This window comes from Pimephales promelas, chromosome 18 (genome assembly GCF_988280905.1).
Source record: "Pimephales promelas chromosome 18, fPimPro1.hap1.1, whole genome shotgun sequence".
Lineage (NCBI taxonomy): Eukaryota > Metazoa > Chordata > Actinopteri > Cypriniformes > Leuciscidae > Pimephales > Pimephales promelas.
In genome coordinates, this window is record NC_142786.1 from 1545001 (window position 1) to 1570000 (window position 25000).

Consider the following 25000-nt stretch of genomic DNA (forward strand, 5'->3'; position numbering starts at 1 on the left):
GCTCTGTTTGACAACACGTGTGTATTAGTGACTATATAATATACAGTTTTAATCATATAGATATATCAGTGTTATTTTAGTATTATTTATGTATTACAGTATTATAGTCAATATATTCAATTAGTTTATTTATAAGTATTAGCAATATTTTTATTTGCGTATTCTGTATAAACTTGTACCATCTAGCCCTGTTGTAATATATATTTTGCACATAAGTCCACACTACATACTCAGTTGTCTCTCAGTCTAGCGCACTAGTTTGTGTCAGTCAGTCAGGTGGTCACTGATGTCGATACCTTTAAATGCTAAGCCCCGCCCCCATATGCAAATGAAGCTCCATATCCGTCGGCGGAAGCGGCTCGCGTCTGTCAGAGAGATTTCGCCTGCTTTAAAGGCGCATTAAAATAGAACCGGACCCGAGCAGAGAAGCAACACCACAACAGCAGCAACAACAGCTCTGACAGAGACAAACACACACACAAACACAACCAGCAGCACGCGCTGACGTCAGGGTGAGTGTGTTTACGATGTTTCTGTGTTGCGTTCGCGCTGCGGCGCGTCTTATGATGATGATGATGATGATGATGGATGTCCTGTGCGGTGTGTTGTCATCCTTCACATCTGATCGTTCAAGCATCTGTAATTCTGTTTTATCCTTGGGTTGACATTAGCAGCGGTGTTTTGATTCATAAATGTTCTGGATGCGGTAGTTTCCATCTCGAAGGGTTTGAATTAATGCAGAATAAATGTCTGACATTGATATTCAGTGTTAGTCGCTTCTTGACAGTGGCTGGTGCATGATCCATAAGTTGTGTATATGTGGACGAGTGCAGTTTTATAGCTCCAGTTTAAAGTGTTTTCCTCGCATCATGTTCAGTAGCTGATGTCTAAATGTGAACCTGCTGTAGCAGAGATGATGGATGTGTGTTACACAACTGCTGTCCCGTTCAGTGTCACTGCACCAAATCTCATGATGAGCTTCACAAACGAAATTTCAGTATGCAAAAAAAAAAAAAAATCCTTTCTATCCTTTAACAAACAATATAATCACAAAATATGATTCACCCATATGGTGTTCCAACCCTTTATTAAAATCATAGCTGTTTTCTGAATGCCAGAGCTTCTGTTTTCCATGCAACAAAATTAGACTGTGATATTTTACTTGTATTGTGTGTTTTTTTGGGCTCTTTCACACGCAAAAAGTAAAATATAATAAAATAAAACTCTTTTAAAGGGTTGTTGCCTTTCCATATGTTTATTTGAATATGCAAACCCAATATAAAAGCCAGTGTTCAAGTCAAACTGGGCTGAGCAGGCTTTATTTATTTGATGAGCTTTATGACAGCTCAGCGTCCTGTGACGTATTTACTCTTCTCAGAGAGTGCAGTGAGATCGCATGTAAATTGATCTTTGTCTGCATAATATTCAAAGCATGTGTGTGTGGTTTACTGCAGGTTAGTGTGTTTGGTTAACCCTTGTTTGGATGGTCTCTGCAGGTTCTTCTGTTCATCCAGACAGAAGACACGACACTGCTCTCGTATGCAATCGGACTGGATATTTATGAAGCTTTCAAGGCTTTTTGGTGAGTCACGCTGTTTTTTTATTCTCTCTGCTTGATTGTTAATATTTATGTCATGTTATCCAAGAAAAGTATGTCAAAAAATGTTTCTACTTTTGTATCCTTAGAGTGGGCAGTGAGTATATGAAGAGTTCAGATGCAAAAGCCTCTGAGTGCCATTTGAAATTTTCTTCTAAAATGATCATTTTTATCAAGCTTGTATATTTAAGTTCAGTAATTTCACTTAAATGGCAATAAAGATTACCTATTAATTGTTATTTAAGTGAAATTACTGAACTTAAATATACAAGCTTGATAAATATGGTCATTTAGAAGAAAATTTCAAATGGCATTTAGAGGCTTTTGCATCTGAACTCTTCATATATATATATATATATATTTAAATAATTGCATTGTTTTATTATTTCTTATGCTTTTTGCCAAAGTGGATTGTGGTTAGGTTAAAACCTGTCTGTTGTGTAATTTGATCTGATCACGTGAAACACATGATCGATGTGAAACTAGTAGTTTGTCATATACAGTTTCGAATTACTGAACTACAAACTTTAAAGGAGTTAGCTGAAATCTTAGCTGCAAAACTCCGTGAGGTTTTCATGGGGAGACGAGGTTAAACTTGTTTAAAATCTGCTTGTTTTGGGCTCTTTCGGGGTGCAGTTGAAGCTTATTTCTACAACATAATAAATCAGATATATAAAAAAAGTTTTTATCTCTCAATTTGGAGTTTTTCCTCAGAATTGTGAGTTTATATCGCAGTTGTAAACAGGATTCTGAGGGGGAAAAGTCAACATTGCGAGGTATAAACTGTATGTACAAGTATGTATTAGCTTTTTCTTTTTGCTTGTGTGTGAGAAACGCTTCCGTGGAGGTGTGTTTGTGAATGGTGCTGGTGAAGCGTGTCGGATGAGTTGTGCCTCGAGCTGAATCTGCTTCTGAACGCTTCGCATCAGTCTAGATCAGCCGGCCCGCCGTTTGCATGAATCCAGAACACTTAAACACAGATTACTGAAACCTGTTGTCAAGTTGTTTTCTTTGCAAATTCGTATAAAGAGGACTTGATGTACATTTAAAAAAAAAAAAGTCAAATAAAGGATCCAAAACTGAGTTTTTGCAGTGAAGCAGAACCACCATTTTGATTACCAAAAGAGGGAAATGTTCTTAAAAGAGATTTTTTTTTTTCTAAAAATCTTAATGACCCCCTATAGACCTTATGTAGCCCCGCCCCTTTTCAGCACTGCGCTCGTTGTCTTTTGACTTCCGGTTTGTATTTTCAGGTATGAATGAACTGCTCGACATTTGTTAAGACATCTGCATGATAAACATTACAATGCTCATGATAACTTTTGTTAACTCTACAATAAGTCAATCCACTTCACCAGCTAATTACTCCCCGACAGCGATGCCATAGAAATATACAGAGCGACCGCGAAAACGGAAGTTCAAAGACAATATTCTAAAGGTGACGGCGCCCACGTTTCTCTGGTAAATAAGGTCAATAGAGTGCCGAAGTTACGACGTTAAACTAAATATAAATATTTTATATATAAATATTTTTTTTTCTTAAATATGCATGCATGTGTGTGTATTTATATATATATATATATATATATATATATATATATAAAAGAATTATACACAGTGCACCCACATATATTATGTAAACACAAACTTTTATTTTGGATGCGATTAATCGCAACTATCACTTGACAGCCGTTTAGCATTTTAGCACCCTCGCGCTAAAGTTTATGGGATTTTTGAATGTTTTTTTTTTTTTGCTAAATCGAATGAAAAAAGGTCTGTGGTGAACAAAGCCTCTATATATTTTCACGTTTTGATCTATGACATAAAACACACCAGTTATAACCTGCTTGTGTTTTTTTTTAACTTTATATAGGCCTCAAAATGTACACATTTTGGATTAACTTGTAAAGATTATCTTGATAGACAAAACGTGTAAGGGTCACAACTCTTTGTTAAACACAGATCTTATTTTTTGCGATTTTCCAAAAGTCTATAGGGGAAATGCATAGGTTTTCCATCGAGGGATGCGCCGCTAACTTCTGCGCCGGAGTCATCCTAAAAAGTGACGTCATCACTTCGGCACTCTACAGTCAATTATTATATCGCTTTAAACTCATCTTTGATCACCAAAATTAAAAAACAGATTGAATGTAACTCGACACCGTTGCCTCATTCTATGAGCCCCGCCTCCACTCACTGGTTGATGATCACACGTTGATCTGATTGGTTGCAAGGTCGTTTGTGACGTCAGAAACACCAGCGATTTCACACCGTGTGTTTGAGACTGTCTTTGGTACACTGAAAATACTCAGCAATGTCCACTTATGAATTTACACACGGTTAAGCGTATTAAAACACCTCATAGACATATAAACAACATTTAAAAAGCTTAATTATCACCACAGGGAGAATTTAAGAACCTTTATTTTTAAGTTTGTGCATATTTGTGTGTCTACTGTTACACTATTTGTGTTGTCTGCCCTGTCATGTGTTATTAAAGGTTTCTGCATGAACAAAACACACACACACATCAACATATATACTGATTAATCTTTACGAGTAGGTGATGACTGTTAGACATTGACACACACACACAGCTCATCATGTGTGTAACCGGTGATGTCGTTTGGCTGAGGACAGAGTAACATTGTGACGAGAGTAATATATATTTTGTTACATTTGGGATACAAGAAAGCATTGTAACAGCAAATGAATGTGCACATATCAGATTTAGGCATGAAGGCACGGGAGCGAGGTCGTGTTACAGTACATTGCACAACTTTTTATTGAAAAACGCGATTTTATGAATAATGCTTTGTGTTTTAGCCGAGTTGACCAATCAGAACCGAGTATCTTTTTTATAATGCGGTGTTCTTTCGAATGTGCCTTCGTGAGCTTGTATTTCTCTAGGCCGCTTGGCGTGCGAATCATGGATTGAGTGGAGCTCATGAATGCAGTGTGTTCTTCTCGCTCAACACAAGGACAGGAGCACAGGGCTTCGGTGACTGTTGCATAAGATCTTTATTTAGTAAAAGCCTCTCAACACTGAGGACCTCTCAGTCCAGGACCGGTGTTGTGCTCTGCGGTTTCATCCTCACAAGCTCGAGTGGGACTTAAAGCGTGATAAACGAACACATGCCTTTTGTCTCCACATCTTTTTTTATTTTATTTTGATTGATGTATTTAATAACGACTGGTTATTATCAGGGCATGACATCGACACTGGGCATTAACCGGTTATAGTCTTTTAAAAATGCATCTGAAATAATAGTGCAATGTCAAAAATGTAGATTTTTCTTTTTTTATGCATATTTCTAAACTCTTCCAATACTCATTTTTCCCAGAATAGATAGACGAAACCAGCCTTTCTTTCTGTGACACTCAAACCCGCCTCCACTCACTCACTCGTTTCATTTGCTGTGGGTGAATATTGGTACAGGGCTTGAATGTCATCATGGGATTGAGCTCAATGCGCTTGATATTGCTCATTCCTGCAGATTTTGAGCTCAAACACCTAAATTGTGCGTGCATAAAGCTGACTTTCAGTGCTAAATTCAGTTATTAGTCGCTGCTTATTGCGCTTAAACAGTCAAAATAATGTCAAAATGGCGAGTGTTCACATAAACACAGTCAGTTATGTTTAAAGTGAACATAAACTGTTGAGAAACGCATGTGTAACAGTGTATTGGATCTGTGCGTCAGGTCTTAAAGTGACAGCAGCCTAATAAACCCGCAGCCAAATTATGAGATGATATTAAAAACATCTATATGGCAGTTTTTCCCCATAGTTGTGGCCAGTGAAACTGTTGAGTGCTGAGTAACTTTGGAAAACCACAAGCCACAGTGTCTGGTGATCAAAAAAGTTAATTTCAAGCCCTGAGTATTATTATTGTTATATATTTTTTTCATGCACAAGATGCATTTATTAAAGGAGTATTTCACTTTTAGAAAAACTTTTGCTGATAATTTACTCACCCCCATGTCATCCAAGATGTCCGTGTCTTTCTTTCTTCAGTCGAAAAGAAATGAAGGTTTTTGATGAAAACATTCCAGGATTTTTCTCCATATAATGGACTTCAATGGGGTCCAAACTGTTCAAGGTTCAAAAGACACTTTCAGTGCAAACTACAAACTGTTCAAAGGGCTTTAAACGATTCCAGACGATGAATAAGGGTCTTATCAAGCGAAATGATCGCTCATTTAATAAATAAATAACAAAGTTTAAGTTTTATAAGCTCAAATGCTCGCCTTGCTCTGTTCTGTGATGCGCGTTCGTGACTCTCCTGTTCGAACTCGTTTATCAAAATGATTTAATCTTTTCCAGAGTCAATTTGTTCATTTGTTCGTTTCGCTTGATAAGACCCTTATTCATTGTCTGGAGTCGTTTAAAGCCCTTTGAATAGTTTGTAGTTTGCACTGAAACTGTCTTTTGGACCTTGAACCGTTTGGACCCCATTGAAGTCCATTATATGGAGAAAATCCTGGAATGTTTTCATCAAAAACCTTAATTTCTTTTCGACTGAAGAAAGAAAGACATGGACATCTTGGATGACATGGGGGTGAGTAAATTATCAGCAAAAGTTTTTTAAAAGTGAACTACTCCTTTAAGAATGTATGGTTCTGGGTCATATATAGGGCATTCAAGAAAGTCTCTGTTTATTCTGGTTTCTTGGTATGTCTTGCAATTCTTTTTTGACGTGTGCTTGTCATAAGGTGATAATAGAGAAGACGATCACAGATCACAGGCTGAGCTAGTGCGAGACAGCAGGAACGATCGTGCGAAACACCTTCCTTCGTCCTTCACCCTCCTCCTCCTCCTCCTCCTCAGAGTTCATCAGCTTAAACGTCAGATAAAGACACCAGAGAAGAGCTCAGACTCGCAGAGCTTGTATCATAACTCTTCCCATGTTTCTGATGTACGGTTCAGTGCTCTGGACTCTCCCACATTATTCATCATGTGCTTTGTTTGCAGAGCTTATTGTTTTATTTGCAACGATGTTGTACCGGTGATTGTCAAAACTTGTTGCCTGTCGACTTGGATAACTGGTTTCATGAGTCGATGAAAGAAACGTCTTGTCATTTGTTCACGCATTGTTATGAGATTATGTGGCTTTTGTAATGTTTTAGGAACGCTCTGAGGTTGCTAAGTTGTTTTGTGTTTGTGAACACGCCTCTATTGTGTGGCTTTTTAGCCCTTTGTGTGTGTGTGTGTGTGTGTGTGTGTGTGTGTGTGTGTGTGTGTGAGTCTCCAGGTGAGTTTCTCAGCTCGTTGCTCAGAGAAAGTTGGCTTTGGTTCAACAACATTAACTCGAGAGCCAGACAGATCCTCTCTGCGTCTGCATATATATATATATATATATATATATATATATATATATATATATATATGTTAGTTTTATAAATTTGATTATGTGCTTATTTTATTTTAACCTCTAATTCTCACTTAAGTTTTTATATATTATTTATATTTTATTTCAACTGTATTTCAATTGATGAGATTTTTATTTTTATTTTAGTTTTTATTAATAAAAGCAATGTGACAATACTAAACAATACGTATAATTAAAAAAAATCTAAGAAATTTATACACAACAAGAACTATGTACAAAACCTAGACAGCATTTTAGGGATGTTTTAGACATGCATTATGATATATTATAAATGATGCATTATAAAAATGGGGAGGAAAATGAATGCATGATGATGGACAAGAAATTTACATTCTAAGTTTTTTTTAATACTGAAAAATATAGGATTTATATATTATTTCAACTGTATTTCAATTGATGAGATTTTTATTTTTATTTTAGTTTTTATTATACTAATACTAAACAATACGTATAATTAAAAAAATGGGATAAAAATGTATTTAGTTTCACATATTTCTCTTGATTCTTCCGCAATCTTTAAGGGATAGTTCACCAAAAATGGGTTTGGGCTTCAAAATCTAATCTCAGTGCGTGACCGAGACATGAACACTATGTAGGGAGCTCACTAGGGTTCATGACAGAGGCTGGTTTGTTTGAACATCCTCACAAAGGTTGATCTTTTGCACATTCGAAGCTCGTTTTAAAGACGATTAAATTATGACTGACTCTGCTAATCTCTCTAAGCCTGTGAGAGTTTCTCCTCGCTGTGGCGTTGGACATCAGATCTGAGCGACATTAGAGACTCTGATCTCAAATCCGGTCATCTGCACTCTGTTTGAACACATTAGTTAACATTAGAAAATGCATAGTCACTTTTCATCTAGTAATACAACTGTTCATTCTTCATACAACTTTTGATTTTAATAATGTGTTAGTAAGTAAATAACAAAGAGTAATAAATGTGTTTAGAAGTTTTTCTCATTGCTCGTACATGTTAACTACTTTAGATAATAGCATTCTGCTGTCTGATGCTCAGAAGATGATGAAATACAAATAACTAGCGTTTGTTTTCCAGTGAATGTTCATCAACCTAGGTCACTTAATGTGTTTTACACACCCGTCACTGTTAAACCGGTGTAATTGTAATGTAATATTTAAGAGGAATTTTAATGCATTTTAATGATCTAATTAAAATGATGTTTGTCTGCATCTTGTCGTCTTGTGTCTTAAGACTTTATATTACATAATCTGCATTAGAAAGAGTTTTGTTACCAAAATAGATCGCATTAAATGCAGGTTATTATAACTGGTGATGATTTTTCACTAATATGTATTCTTGCTTGCGTAATGCACGGCGTGTGTGTGTGTGTGTGTGTGTGTCAACGCTGCGGATAGACAAAACTGGAAAAAAATAATTATGTGAAGAGTTCATTTTGGGAGCCAGACCTTCCAAACTGAACATTTGAATTAACATTAATAATTCAAAGCAGATTGATGAATAATTAAAGTGTGTGTGTTTGTGTGTGTGTGTGTGTGTGTGTGTGTGGAATAATTAACTAACAGCTCTTATAACTGCAGCAAAAAATGCACAAACAAAGACTGCTTTGTGAACTAAATATTCAAGAAGGGTTAGACTCGTCTAGACTGTTGACTAATACACAACAAGAAACCTAGACAGCATTTTAGGGATGTTTTAGACATGCATTATGATATATTATAAATGATGCAGTAGAAAAATGGGGAGGAAAATGAATGCATGATGATGGACAAGAAATTTACGTTCTAAATTTTTTTTTTTGAATACTGAAAAATATAGGATTTAAAAAAATAAGCAAAATTAAGTGCGTAAACTAAAATTAAAACCATAAAAAAATGACTCCTTTAAAATAAAATAAAATAAAATATAAAGAAACACTATTTCAATGTTTGCAAAAGCAACATTTCTCATTTTTGTATTAAGTTTTGTATATTAAGTGCTAAAATAAGTAAAACTGAATAAGTAATAGATAAAAAAAAAAGAAAAAAAAACACAACAAAATGACTAAACCTTTGAATAAAATTAAAGTGAAAACTATAAAATCGAGTATAAATATTTAAACTCGTTTCCACCAGGAAATGATAATATTTTTTTTAGGGCTGTGCAAAATTAATTATGATTAATCGCATCCAAAATAAAAGTCTGTGTTTACATAATATATTTGTGTGTGCTGTATATAATCATTTTGTATATATAAATACCTACACTCTAAAAAATGCTGGGTTATTTTAACCCAACTTTGGGTCAAATATGGACTAACCCAGCCGTTGGGTTAATTTTTTACATTACATTTTTAACCCAACATTTAGGGTTTGTCCATATTTGACCCAAAATTGGGTTAAAACAACCCAGCATTTTTTAGAGTGTATGCATGCATGTATATATTTAAGAATTATTTGCGCTTAAATTCTGTATATATATATAAATACATAATCTATATTATATAAATATAAGTATTTTATATATGAATAACACATTTTCTTAAATATATACATGCATGTGACGTGTGTGTATTTATATATACAAAATAATTACAGTATATACAGCACATACAAATATATTATGTAAACACAGACTTTTATTTTGGATGTGATTAATCGCAATTAATTTTTGCACAGCCCTAATTTTTTGTGTGTGTCAGATTTATGACATATAAACTCACAATTGCGAGTTAAAAAGTCTGAATTGTGAGCTGATCCCTCGGCAGGGATGTCGAGCGCAAGCTGCCGGTCCGGATCATCCACGTGTGAGGCTCGCTTTCAGGACGCATGGATCAGATTGCATGCATTTGTTGTGGACAGAAAGGCAGCTTACGGGGCAGATCTGTTGTGTTTTTCAATGTGTTTGCATACACTCGGAGTAGTTTTCGACATAAGAGGTCGTCTGTCTGTGGCAAAGGGCTCACTTTCCATGAAGGTCATACCATTTCTTCAGTTCACAGTCGGGCTGTCAAACGATTAATCGCGATTAATCGCATCCAAAATAAAGGTTTGTGTTTGCATAATATATGTGGGTACACTGTGTATAATTATTTTATATATATAAATACACATTTATTTGTACATAAATATTTTCATATAAATACTGTGTATAGATTTATATCTAATTTATATAAATATAAATATTTTATATATAAATAATATTTTTTTCTTAAATATACATGCATGTATATATATATACACACACAAAATAATTCTACACAGTGCACCCACATATATTATGTAAACACAAACTTTTATTTTGGATAAAAGTATACTTTTATAAACTAAACTAATAACTAATAAAACTAATTTTTCATTTTTATTTAGTAATTCTATTCATAATAATAACAATTATTATTATTGCATAGCCATATTTATATATAATCACAATTTTGGCCAAATTTTGTAGCCCTTATTTGTGGTTCTTTTCATATTCATTTAGATTGCAAACATGTATGTTTTTGTGCATTGTGTCTTCCAGTCCTGTAATAGCATCCGCATCCTTTAGCCCGGGTTTTTCTCTGTTGCCATGCAACTCGTTTTACCAATCTGTTGCCATAATTAATGCTGAGCCGGCACAGTCAATGCCCGTTTCATCAGACTGGAGTAAGAGAAGAAGCTAATGTTTGTTAATGCTGCCTCAGCCAGACGGACGGCCCCATGCAGACCAGTGCAACCCAACACCTCACCCAAACTGGGTCAGGCCCAACATCGACACCCGGCCTGTCCCAAACACCTGCCGCCCCATGTGATCTGACTTCACCCTCAACCGGCCACAATGTCCCCGTCACCTCGTAGTCCGCCGCAGCCGTGCACTTAATCGATCGTGTCAGAGATAAATAAAGCTCACGTTGATGCCGTGAAATGTTGTGTACTCGTCTGAGCTTTGTGTCAGTTGTTTGTTTTCCATAAGAGCGTTTTACGTAGATGTCGGTCCACTTATAGATCCGCAGAGTTGCTCTTAATTTAGTGCCGTAAAGCCGCATCACCTCTTACCAGGAAAGCCAAGGGCTCGGCAAGTGCTCTCCTCTGTTTGGGAGCTTTATGGCAGGACAGCGGCTTGCGTTACACACTGGACTCCGTCTCTACTGGCAGCCGATGATGATGATGAGGAGGAGGAGGAGTTTCTAATGGGCATGTCTGAAAACAGCCTTAGGTACTCCTTTTCTCCTCTGTTGGGTTGCACACTGCAAAATATGACTGTATTTTTGTCTGGTTTTCCAGTATAAAACATTCTTAAATCAAGATGCATTTATTTGAGAAGCAAAACAACTTTGTTTTTCTTTTTAAAAAAAATGCATCAAAATTTGGGCTGTCAAACGATTAACCCTCTGGGGTTCTTCGTTTAACAGTCACACTCGGGAACATATAAAAAACAAGTAAAAAAAAAATTATGATTTTCTTTTTTAAATAATATTTTTTCTGTTTATATTTTTATCTTTTTTGGTGTTTTGAGAACATTTTTAAAAATACAAAAATTTACAAAAATATACAAATACGAAAAATTAGAGCTGTATTTCATTTCGGAGTCAAGCCTAGGCCTCATAAAAGCAATTTTTGAAATTAGATGGATGCCATCTCGTGGACAAACTGAGCTTTTTAAAAATGCAAAACACATGTATAATCTGAATTTTTTGGTGTGTTTGTTTATAAAGGTGTGTTTGTGTGTGTGTGTGTGTGTGGACGTGTCTGTTTTGCACTCTTGATATTTTATAGATTCACCCCTTCGCTGTTGTGTGCTTTTTTTTAAGATCGTGGCTGATTTGTAGATTGTACGCACAAAAAAGCTCAGTATTTTCACATTTTTGCCAATTTCCCATTCATTTTCCATGCGGGTCATTTTTGACCCGAAGGTCCTGAGTGTGACTATTTTTTTTTACGACCACTTAGACTTTTCAAATCCTGTCCCCAATTTTTTTGGGTGTTCATATACCAAGTACCATTAAAGTCACCAAGTTTCGGACCATTCCGATGAAGCTACGATTTTTAACATTTTTTTATTTAAACGCTTCGGGTCATTATTGGGTCATTATTGACTTCAGGTCATTATTGACCCGAAGAACCCCAAAGGGTTAATCGCGATTAATCGCATCCAAAATAAAAGTTTGTGTTTACATAATATTATGTGGGTGCGCTGTGTATAATTATTTTGTATATATAAATATAAATACACACACATGCATGTATATATTTAAGAAATATTTCATGTATATACTGTATATAGATTTATTTATAATTTCTATTATAAATGGATAATGGATATGACGGTGTTGATGTATTTGGTCTTGGCTGAATAGATCTGCTACTTGCTTCTGCCAACACACACACACACGACACACTGCTGTGAGCAAGTAACACACATACTGTACAATATAGTGTACATGAGTTACCCGTAGCGGATCTACACTGGTGGAGGCTTTCTGATGAACTGTGACAGAACTGTGAAGTTTGAGCTGCGAGCTCATTGGCTACTGATATACAGCAGGAACCAATAGGGATGGGCAACGATTAATCGCGATTAATCGCATCCAAAATAAAAGTTTGTTTTTACATAGTATATATGTGTGTGTAGTGTGTATAATTAATTTGTACTGTATATATAAATACCCACACATGCATGTATATATTTATGAAAAATGTGTTATTAATATATCAAATATTTATATTTATATAAATATTTATATATATATATACAATATATATTGTATACAATATATATAAAATATATACATGCACATATTTCTTAAATATATACATGCATGTGTGGGTATTTATATATACAAAATAATTATACACACTACACACACATATATTATGTAAACACAAACCTTTATTTTGGATGCGATTAATCGCGATTAATCGTTGCCCATCCCTGCATGACGTCATCGTTTTCAGAGATTCACGTTTTTGGAGACCGTTTTCAAAAGTCTCCAAAAAGCTGGTGTCATATAAACGAACAGCCAAAACGGTTTTTAGTTGAAAACGGTGTCGTGTAATCAGCCCTGAGTTGAGGCACGATCAGCCGGCGCCATCTAGAGTTACATGACAGAACTATGTATATTTAACGGGCTCATGTTTAATCTAAATGGCTGCTTTAGTTCTGTGCTGGAGGATGTTGTTGCTGTCATTGTTTCTCTTTGCCGGTCAAATAGATGCGAGAGGTTTCCAGACAGTTTAATAGCATGCTTAACATCATCGTCATAATCCCTGGCTAATTACACCGTCATTGTTTAGTTGTCGTATGTTGTGGATTAGAGTGATCTTCACTCTTGACGGGTTGACGCAGGAATGCACGTGCAGGATCATGTGATGCAGTACTGGCCCTTTAAATTCTTTCTCTTTGTGTGTGTGTGTGTGTGTGTGTGTCAGTCAGCAAGATGAGTCACTAGAAGAGCTGGTTACAAAAGCTGACCTGGACACACAACCTGCTGACGCTTAAGTTAAGCATGTGTGTGTGTGTGTGTTTGCGCAGTGAGAGGCTGAGAGGGAAGATTTGGTGTGTTGATGATGTCACACATTAGGCTTCTCCTCCTGCACTGCAGCACTGCGTCACACACACACACACACACACACACCTGCAGGGTTTGTTTACATTCCTGAGGAGCTCATGCAGAGTAGAGCGAGAGTAGAGCGAGAGTAGAGGGAGAGTAGAGGGAGAGTAGAGGGAGAGTAGAGGGAGAGTAGAGGGAGAGTAGAGGGAGAGTAGAGCGAGAGTAGAGGGAGAGTAGAGGGAGAGTAGAGGGAGAGTAGAGGGAGAGTAGAGCGAGAGTAGAGCGAGAGTAGAGCGAGAGTAGAGAGAGAGTAGAGCGAGAGTAGGGCGAGAGTAGAGCGAGAGTAGAGCGAGAGTAGAGCGAGAGTAGAGCGAGAGTAGAGGGAGAGTAGAGAGTAGAGCGAGAGTAGAGCGAGAGTAGAGCGAGAGTAGAGAGAGAGTAGGGCGAGAGTAGGGTGAGAGTAGAGCGAGAGTAGAGCGAGAGTAGAGGGAGAGTAGAGGGAGAGTAGAGGGAGAGTAGAGCGAGAGTAGAGCGAGAGTAGAGCGAGAGTAGAGAGAGAGTAGAGCGAGAGTAGGGCGAGAGTAGAGCGAGAGTAGAGCGAGAGTGTAAGGAGCGAGAGTAGGGCGAGAGTAGAGGGAGAGAGTAGAGGGAGAGAGTAGAGCGAGAGTAGAGCGAGAATAGAGGGAGAGAGTAGAGCGAGAGTAGAGCGAGAGTGTAAGGAGCGAGAGTAGGGCGAGAGTAGAGGGAGAGAGTAGAGCAAGAGTAGAGCGAGAGTGTAAGGAGCGAGAGTAGGGCGAGAGTAGAGGGAGAGAGTAGAGGGAGAGAGTAGAGCGAGAGTAGAGCGAGAATAGAGGGAGAGAGTAGAGCGAGAGTAGAGCGAGAGTGTAAGGAGCGAGAGTAGGGCGAGAGTAGAGGGAGAGAGTAGAGGGAGAGAGTAGAGCGAGAGTAGAGCGAGAATAGAGCGAGAGTAGAGGGAGAGAGTAGAGCGAGAGAGTAGAGCGAGAGTAGAGCGAGAGTGTAAGGAGCGAGAGTAGGGCGAGAGTAGAGGGAGAGAGTAGAGCGAGAGTAGAGCGAGAGTGTAAGGAGCGAGAGTAGGGCGAGAGTAGAGGGAGAGAGTAGAGCGAGAGTGTAAGGAGCCAGAGTAGAGCGATAGTAGAGCGAGAGTAGAGGGAGAGTAGAGCGAGAGTAGAGCGAGAATAGAGGGAGAGAGTAGAGCGAGAGTAGAGCGAGAGTGTAAGGAGCGAGAGTAGGGCGAGAGTAGAGGGAGAGAGTAGAGCGAGAGTAGAGGGAGAGTAGAGGGAGAGTAGAGCGAGAGTAGAGCGAGAATAGAGCGAGAGTAGAGGGAGAGAGTAGAGCGAGAGTAGAGCGAGAGTGTAAGGAGCGAGAGTAGGGCGAGAGTAGAGGGAGAGAGTAGAGCGAGAGTAGAGCGAGAGTGTAAGGAGCGAGAGTAGGGCGAGAGTAGAGGGAGAGAGTAGAGCGAGAGTAGAGCGAGAGTGTAAGGAGCCAGAGTAGAGCGATAGTAGAGCGAGAGTGTAAGGAGTGAGAGTAGAGACTAGAGAGAGAGTAGAGCGAGAGTAGGGCGAGAGTAGAGAGAGAGTAGAGCGAGAGTAGGGCGAGAGTAGAGAGAGAGAGTAGAGCGAGAGTGTAGAGCGAGAGTAGAGCGAGAGTAGAGCGAGAGTAGAGCGAGAGTGTAAGGAGTGAGAGTAGAGACTAGAGAGAGATTAGGAGAGAGTAGAGCGAGAGTAGAGCGAGAGAGTAGAGCGATAGTAGAGCGAGAGTGTAAGGAGTGAGAGTAGAGACTAGAGAGAGAGTAGAGCGAGAGTAGGGCGAGAGTGTAAGGAGTGAGAGTAGAGTGAGAGTAGAGACTAGAGAGAGAGTAGAGCGAGAGTAGGGCGAGAGTGTAAGGAGTGAGAGTAGAGTGAGAGTAGAGACTAGAGAGAGAGTAGAGCGATAGTAGAGCGAGAGTAGAGGGAGAGAGTAGAGCGAGAGTAGAGCGAGAGTGTAAGGAGCCAGAGTAGAGCGATAGTAGAGCGAGAGTGTAAGGAGTGAGAGTAGAGACTAGAGAGAGAGTAGAGCGAGAGTAGAGAGAGAGTAGAGCGATAGTAGAGCGAGAGTGTAAGGAGTGAGAGTAGAGACTAGAGAGAGAGTAGAGCGAGAGTAGAGAGAGAGTAGAGCGATAGTAGAGCGAGAGTGTAAGGAGTGAGAGTAGAGTGAGAGTAGAGACTAGAGAGAGAGTAGAGCGATAGTAGAGCGAGAGTAGAGGGAGAGAGTAGAGCGAGAGTAGAGCGAGAGTGTAAGGAGCCAGAGTAGAGCGATAGTAGAGCGAGAGTGTAAGGAGTGAGAGTAGAGACTAGAGAGAGAGTAGAGCGAGAGTAGAGAGAGAGTAGAGCGATAGTAGAGCGAGAGTGTAAGGAGTGAGAGTAGAGACTAGAGAGAGAGTAGGGCGAGAGTAGAGAGAGAGTAGAGCGAGAGTAGAGAGAGAGTAGAGCGAGAGTAGGGCGAGAGTAGAGGGAGAGTAGAGCGAGATGAGATTAGGTGCAAAATGACAGGAAAGATGCACATTTTTTTAAACATTTACTAATACTTTATTACAATCTTAAACATTAATGAATGCACTATGAACTAACATTAACAAACAATGAACAGCTTTATTTTAATTAACTACCATTAACAAAGATTTAAAAATACAGTAACAAATGTATTGCTCATGGTTAGTTCATGTCAGTTAAAGGTGGCATATGTAATAATTGAGGTAAAAATATCCAAAAAATGAGCTACACGCATCAAAAGAATGAGAAGAAATAAGTGCAATGATGTAATTAAAAAACTGACAAGTTATAGTGCTGCCGAGATATAAACCTAAATTAGCATGCTAAATTACTAGCCCCGGCCCGGTAGGTGTCGTAATACCAGTTCCGGCCATGGGAGGCGGTATGCGGCCGGGCAACATTACCACCAGCCAAACTGCAGTACACGAGTGAGTCGCGCTAGCGCCGGCTTGTGTGTGTACTTGAACCTGATGTCAGTCGTGTGGAAATACAGCCCATTACTACATTTCAGTTCAGGGAAGAGTTCAAAAAATGATTGGTCGACATTATGCATGAGGAATACATTTTGGTAAGTTGTAGCATACTGTATCTTTCAACAGTGTTCGGGTTCTTTTTCCATTAGCTAGTAGAGATGATCGGTTCACGTGCGCTAGGGATCTGTGGTGTAACATGTACAAGCGCCAAAACGGTATTTATTGTTTGAATTGCATAATAAAATTGACAGAATCTGAGAGCTTAACTAACCTGCTTGCTAAGTGTTAATTGCATGTGTCTCACGGTGAATTCGTGAGAGCTGGCAGCTCTGAATTTCGCTAGGTTGAACAACATCAGCGAATGCTGTCTGTCAAATTAATTCAAACTAACAATAAAAGTGTAATATGAACAAAACGAATACCGTAAACTTAAAATAATAGCCTGCAGGCTTTTATTTTCCCATATCGTCGAAATGCAACAGCTTGTTTTTGAGACAGGCGTCTGAGTCGGTCTTCATCATTTAGTGTTGAGATGTTGTTCATTTAGTCTCTGATCTCTAAAAATCTCCAAATGCTTCACGTGAAACTGCGGTCTTCCGACCTTTTACTATCGTGTCAAATTATTTGAATAATATGCGGAGAAAGAGAGCAAAACAGCGCTCGTTTGTGTTGTTTGAAGACGTGAGTGCGTGCGGCAGCGGCACAACACATTTTCTGGAGGTATACTGCCCCCATCTGTTATGGAATATGGAATATTTTTTGATTTTTTGTTCCAGAAGGCACCTTTAACACATTAACTATGCTAACTTATGAACCTTACTGTAAAGTGTTTCCACTGATCTCAAAAACAAACTATTTTGCTATCACTGCTATACTGTATACTGTCTTGAGTTGAGTTACTTAAACACACATGATGAAGCCTATCCAATCACGGTGATCTTGTTGAGGAGGAATCAAATGCTGCACGTTAAAGTTTAATAATTAGTGTTAAGGGTTTGATCACATTCACACAAACAGCCAAAGTGAAAGCCAGTTTGTCTGAGCACGATGTCCTGGCGCTCTTGTGATTCACACACACACGCTACTCGTGAGGCCAAATGGTCAATTACTTCACACTGTGTGTTTTTGTTATGTCTGACCGTAGTTGTGAAATATTTCACAGTGGGCTATTGTGATTTGGATCAGGTATTGCCTGACCTGATCTCCGTGTGTGCCTCGTGAACCTTGGATAAACTGATCCGAATAGTCCCCAATATCTGGATCTGGTTCCCCGGGATCAGCAGATGGATGTAGGCCGGATGGGGGAGGAGGTTTTACACGTCCAAATATAAACCCGATACCTCGACTGCAGTCAGCGTGGCCTATGAAACTTAGCCAGTGTAATCTGGGTCAGCTGTGCAGTGTTGCACTGGGTTCCTGACAGATGCCAATAACAGGCTTTTCTTTTTAGTAATTGCTATAGTATTGGTATCTGTATTATGCAATTGTTTTATCTGAATACTGTAAGTGACAATGCAAAAACATCAGTCAGAATTTAATCCATGTTTTATTATATAACGGTTAATTATGGTTCTTAGATTTGATTGGTCGGAAGACATGTTTCCCGTAAACGCTGTAACTCGCTGCTTCGCTGATACAGTACGATGCATCGTTGAAGAAAACTAGCGAGTCACGACTGTTTCCCGAAACCATATTGTCGTAAACTGATGTTCAACCACGTTAGTTTATGACGTCGTCACTCATGTTAATCGCTTATCAGGGCTCCAGACCAACAGAACATTTAGAGGCACACACTGTAAATCAACAACTAATTCGTAAATTCTACTAATTTCCACTGTATTACTAATAAATACTTTAAATTTGAAACAGCACATTGTAATTTCTTATATTTCTTGAATCGTTAGTTCATTATCCTATTATCCTTCATGAAAAACAACAACAAAACAAACTAGAATGTACATTTCCTGAAGAAAATGTGAAGTGGTGCTTGCAGTGGCAAAACTCACCACCCGGTTGCTAGGGTGTTCTGGGTGGTTGCTAGGGTGTTGCTAAGATGTTCTGGATGGTTGCTAGGTGGTTGCTAGGGTGTTCTGGGAGGTTGCTAGAGTGTTGCTAGGTGGTTGCTAGGGTGTTTTGGGTGGTTGCTAGGGTGTTGCTAGGTGGTTGCTAGGGTGTTGCTAAGGTGTTCAGGGTGGTTGCTAGACGGGAAGAACATACCAAAGTGAAATGGCCCTTTTACATTTCACTTTGACACCAAATAAACGTTTAACGTGTAAAAAAAAAAGGGGCAAATTTACTGGTCGCACATGTGTGACTGTAGGGATGCACCGATATGAACATTTTGGCCGATAACGATAACCGATAATTCTTTATATTTGAAAGCCGATAAAATCCAAATTTTTAAATCCTAAATCCAATTTTTATATCATTTTTGAGATCCTGATTGCAAAAACCATTAAAATCCATTTCCCAATCACACAATTATAATGTTCTAATTATAATTTCATGTAGCTGATATGACAGCACATTTTGCAACTATATTTTCCTTTTTGATTCCAATCATATTTCAAGCAATTAATATTTTAATACTCTCATTTATTTTGAAGTTCCACTTCTTTTTTTATATATAATTATTTTTATTTTCAATTATTAGTAGTGAAAGTGAAGTGTGCGACCCGTTTGACATGAAGAGTTCAGACGGCCCCTCGTGTGCCTCTCTCTCTCTCTCTCTCTCTCTCTCTCTCTCTCTCTCTCTCTCTCTCTCTCTCTCTCTCTCTCTCTCTCTCTTTCTCTTGCGTAACATTGAGATGTCAGTCATGCTGAAGCGCTGCTAATGAGTGTGAGAGATCGATTGTTGATTGCTGACTGAGGAAATGTGGTGTGTTATTGTCATGTTTGGATGCCGGAGGGTCATGTGATCGCAGGTGTTGGGGATTAACAGGTTAAACTAGCTGCAGATTTGCATGTTATGCTATTTGCTAAACCTAGTCAGTATCTAAAATAGTTTATAACCTTGAACTTTAAGAGGCATCTCGGCACCTCTCCGTCCCTGATTTAAGTGTGCACGTGTCGCTCACGGGAGAGATGTTTAGCGTGTAACACAAGCTTTATTAACCGTTAGTGCTCCTCCTGTGCATTAATAACATAAAGCACCTTTCTAGAATAAATGGCATTGCATGCATCTTGGTGAAAATGCACATTGAGAGCATCCCAATCATTTTTGGGATTGTTCCCACACTCCCCTAGTCCTCGTTGGCCCGTTCACCTGTTCTTCATGTTGTGTTTATCGATCAGGCGGTCTCTCCGTGTGTGTGTGTGTGTGTGTGTGAATCGGTGCGGTTCGAGTCGTCTCCTGCAGAACCGCAGCGATCCTCTGACAGGCCTTGAGAAGTTTTTCCACAGTGGAACCGGATCCAGCGCGACCCGTTCGGGCCCCTGTTCCCTTCTCACATGACAGGCCCCGTTTGCCAAAAGCCCCGAGGAGAGCGGCTCGACACACTTACGAGATGATTTTGATTGTGTCTGATTCTGTAATACGCGCGTTTATTGGCTTATTGCTAATGGCGTGAAGCTCTCGTGCCGCTTTGGGGAAACTCAACACTTTGTTTGAAATGATGGCTGAGGAATGATGGACGGCACAGAGTCTCGGCTGGGAGTCTGTCAGACGGTACCCAACTCTCATGTGTATATATATATATATAGTGAGCAGACTCTGAAGTCTTTATTATGCAGCTCACTGTCATGCTGTCTGATGTTTCTACACATCGACAGACCGAAGAAACTCTGCCAAACTCCTACTTGAATCCACCCTGACAAAGATAATGATGTGAATCTCTAAAAAAGAATAAAAATACATGACACAGAAATATTTATTATGCAATGCCGCCTTTTGAATTAAGTAAAAAACAGAATTTATTTGGGGTAAATATCTGTCCCTTTTAAATTAAAATTAGTTTAAAAAAATGTGTCTATTCCTTATTTTATGCACATTAAATTAATACAATAATATTGTGTAATCATTTAAATATTTATAATTAACTTTTGTCTTAAATTTCAATATTTTATGCACATTAAATTAATACAATAATATTGTGTAATCATTTAAATATTTATAATTGACTTTTGTATTAAATATCAATATTTCAATATTTTATACACATTAAATTAGTACAATAATATTGTGTAATCATTTAAATATTTATAATGAACTTTTGTCTTAAATATCAATATTTCAATATTTTATACACATTAAATTAATACAATAATATTGTGTAATCATTTAAATATTTATAATTAACTTTTGTCTTAAATTTCAATATTTTATGCACATTAAATTAATACAATAATATTGTGTAATCATTTAAATATTTATGATTTGACTTTTGTAATAAAAATATCAATATTTCAATATTTTATACACATTAAATTAATACAATAATATTGTGTAATCATTTAAATATTTATAATTAACTTTTGTCTTAAATTTCAATATTTTATGCACATTAAATTAATACAATAATATTGTGTAATCATTTAAATATTTATAATTGACTTTTGTATTAAATATCAATATTTCAATATTTTATACACATTAAATTAGTACAATAATATTGTGTAATCATTTAAATATTTATAATGAACTTTTGTCTTAAATATCAATATTTCAATATTTTATACACATTAAATTAATACAATAATATTGTGTAATCATTTAAATATTTATAATTAACTTTTGTCTTAAATTTCAATATTTTATGCACATTAAATTAATACAATAATATTGTGTAATCATTTAAATATTTATAATTGACTTTTGTATTAAATATCAATATTTCAATATTTTATGCACATTAAATTAATACAATAATATTGTGTAATCATTTAAATATTTATAATGAACTTTTGTCTTAAATATCAATATTTCAATATTTTATACACATTAAATTAATACAATAATATTATGTAATCATTTAAATATTTATAATTAACGTTTGTCTTAAATATCAATGTTTCAATATTTTATACACATTAAATTAATACAATAATATTGTGTAATCATTTAAATATTTATAATGAACTTTTGTCTTAAATATCAATATTTCAATATTGTATACACATTAAATTAATACCATAATATTGTATAATACCTGACATGATATTTATAATAAAAGATTTGTCTTGCTTTATTTACTGATGTTTTTTTTCCACTGGTTGTAATGCATTCAGGGATTTATTGTTTTACTTGAATATGTCTGTCCAACTATTTTTCAAAATAGAATATTTGTATATTTTCAAGATTAAATCTATATTAAATAATATCACAATATTGAATAATATTTTACAAAATGTTTATAAATAGAAATGAGTCTTGCTTTAGTTTGCCAACTTCTATATTTTTATTCCCTGCAGTGGTTATTGAAATGCATTTAGTTTACTAAATTAACTTTGTTACCTCTGTGAATGCTTCTTACTGCTTTTGATTCATTTAATCTGACTACATAAGCAGCTCAGTAGATTTGGGAGCAGATCCTGTGTGTCCCGTTGACTCTGGATTAGATAACCAATCAGCTGGCAGATCAGACATTCGCCCCCGTGACCCCTAAGTGGCACATGGGAATCCTAGTCAGCTGTTGCAAATGCATGATATTTAAGTGCCCCGCACTTCATTACTACACAGAACAGAGCTGTAATCTGATAGTATTTGTGTCTAATCAGAGTCTCACATGATAAACAAGCCCGCAGGAGCCTGAGATCTTACGCTAAAACAACCAGGAAGCCCAGTCCTGATACAGTAATGCAGCTTTAGGAGGAAGAGCACAGCGTCACTTTTACACACGCGGACTGACTGACTGGTTTGCTCAGTGTTTGTTTTTGGTGTGGCATTCAGGAAATGCTTGTTTCTCTTCCTCTTTGCCTGGTTTCTGAATCCTCTGAGCCGTAAATAGCAGCGTGGTGTAATCAGGAGACTTGTGCCCACAAGCACAAAGTGGGCTCTGTTACTCCAGTGTGAACCTTAAGTGAAGTGCATTGTGTTGGGTCTCAAAGAGCCCTCTAGACCGCACATCTCAGTCGTGTTAAGAGGGTTATGAAGGGCCGCCGCGGAGCTGATTGTTTGCGCACACTTTAATGCTTTGGACTTTTAACTCGAATTTCCGTCCGGTCCTGAAACGTGCCATAATCACAGCCGCATGTTTAGTGCTAATCTCTGAAAGCTCCACGTATAATCCCGCCAAATATGTTAATTCTGCTGTTTTTCTGCTGCTATTGAGCGGGAAATAATATGGGGCGGGGCTTAATATGATGGAAACAACCTTAGCATTGAGTCAGTGAGTCTTGCATGTGTGAACAACACCACAGAGCATGGTGCTCGCAACACCAAGGTCATGGGGTCAATTCCAAGGAAATGCATGAACTCATCAAATGTAATTGAACGCAATGTAATTTACTTTGGATAAAAGTGCATAAAAATTCATGCATTGATGGGCATAAAAAAACATGCATTGATGGGTATAAAAGTTCATGCATTTATGAGCATAAAATTACATGCATTTATGGGCATAAAACATGCGTTTATGGGCACAAGTACATGCATTTATGGGCATAAAAGTTCATGCATTTATGGGCATAAAAACATGCATTGATGGGCATAAGTACATGCATTGATGGGCATAAAAGTACATGCATTTATGGGCATAAAAACATGCATTTATGGGCATAAGTACATGCATTGATGGGCATAAGTACATGCATTTATGGGCGTAAGTACATGCATTAATGGGCATAAAAGTTCATGCATTGATGAGCATAAAAGTACATGCATTTCTGGGCATAAAAACATGCATTTATGGGCATAAAAGTACATGCATTGATGGGCATGAAAGTACATGCATTGATGGGCATAAAAGTTAATGCATTTATGGGCATAAAAAACATTTATTTATGGGCATAAGTACATGCATTGATGGGCATAAAAGTACATGCATTTATTTGCAATAAAAAACATGCATTGATGGGCATAAAAGTTCATGCATATTGTGTGAGACCTTTTTGTGAATTTAAATCACTCTCTCTCTCTCTCTCTCTCTCCTTCCCTCTTTCAGATTGATCGGTCACTCCATGGGGATTCTCCGGTGCTTTCCGTCTGGTTTCTCCTGCCCTTCACCCCTCGGCCTGCCCTCCGCCCTCTACAGCACCGCCTCTATACAAATCATGAAACTGGTATTAACTGAATGGCAATTGATATGGATTTTTACTGTTTCCAGTAGACAGTAAACATACCTTCACACACAGACACAAACACACACCAGTACATGCACATACACACACACATACACCCACACACACACACTCACCCACACATACACACTGACATACATCACACCCGCGGGAGTGACCTCATGATAGAGTCATATCCTCCCCTGTCCGACCCAAATCCCGCGACTCGGCCCGTCCCAGGGCTCCGGCAGGAGGCCTTATTCAAACGCCACGTTTCAGGATATATACCGATCCACGGCTGAGCTCCTCGACGGAAAGGCTTTGTTCTTCCTAGATTTGTGTGTGTTTGCCGTTGGCCGTGCGTGGAGCCACACGTGACCCGTGCTCCGAGTGCATGCCGACGACAGCGAGGATGGCCCCGCAGAACACCGAGGCCGACGCCGTGCAGATGCAGGCCCTGGGGCCGCCCGCGGAGAAACACGGAGGAGGGGGCGGGGCTAATGGAGTGGGCGGGGTCGGAGGGCAGGGCTTGGAGTGTCAGGAGGAGTCCGTCAGTGAGGTTTCTATAGACCGGATCCCACTGCGCCAGTGGGTGATGCACGGAGCCGTCATGTTCGGGAGAGAGTTCTGCTATGCCATGGAGACGGCGCTGGTCACGCCTGTGCTGCTGCAGATCGGTGAGACTTCCTGACCACAAACATTCACATCACAACAAACCTGATCAGAAAAACGAAACACGGCCTGATAAGCACATCACTGTGAGTGAGTGTGTGTGTGTGTGAGAGAGACATGTGCTGGCGTCTGGCGTCGGGTTTACAGTCAGAACACCTGCTGTTGCTTTAACCAAAGGCTTGTATGATCTGAATAATCTTATGTTTTGATATAGTAGGTATCTCTTTCTTGAAATCTCTTCATGTTTTCTTAATCTTTTCTTTTCTTTTCTTATCTCTTCCAAGAAAGCAGGAACTCGGTTCCTATAGCGACGCCAAGCTCATGTTTTCAATTCCCTGGGAATTAATGAACTGATCAAATGTAGCCTACTTGGAGCCATCTTTGGAAAACAGTCTCAACAAGTTGAACCGCTAACGCTGTATGGATGGGAAGGTTCAGGGTTCGGGTTAGCGCGCGCGACGGGAAGGTTCAGGGGTGGGGTTAGCGTGCGCGACGGGTAGGTTCAGGGTTCGGGTTAGCGCGCGCGACGGGAAGGTTCAGGGTTTGGGTTAGCGTGCGCGACGGGAAGGTTCAGGGTTCGGGTTAGCGTGCGCGACGGGAAGGTTCAGGGTTCGGG

General features: G+C 38.4%; 1 protein-coding gene across 1 annotated transcript in view; it reads left to right on the forward strand.

Moving 5' to 3' along the window:
* The first annotated feature begins 339 nt into the window (after positions 1–339).
* Positions 340–25000, forward strand: part of slc45a4a (solute carrier family 45 member 4a) — a 52484-nt gene continuing 27823 nt past the window's right edge. The window contains exons 1-3 of the mRNA XM_039678322.2: positions 340–512; positions 1497–1582; positions 23598–24389. Coding sequence (XP_039534256.2) covers positions 24107–24389 — 283 coding nt within the window. The 5' untranslated portion in view covers positions 340–512; positions 1497–1582; positions 23598–24106. The remainder of the gene's footprint in view (positions 513–1496; positions 1583–23597; positions 24390–25000) is intronic.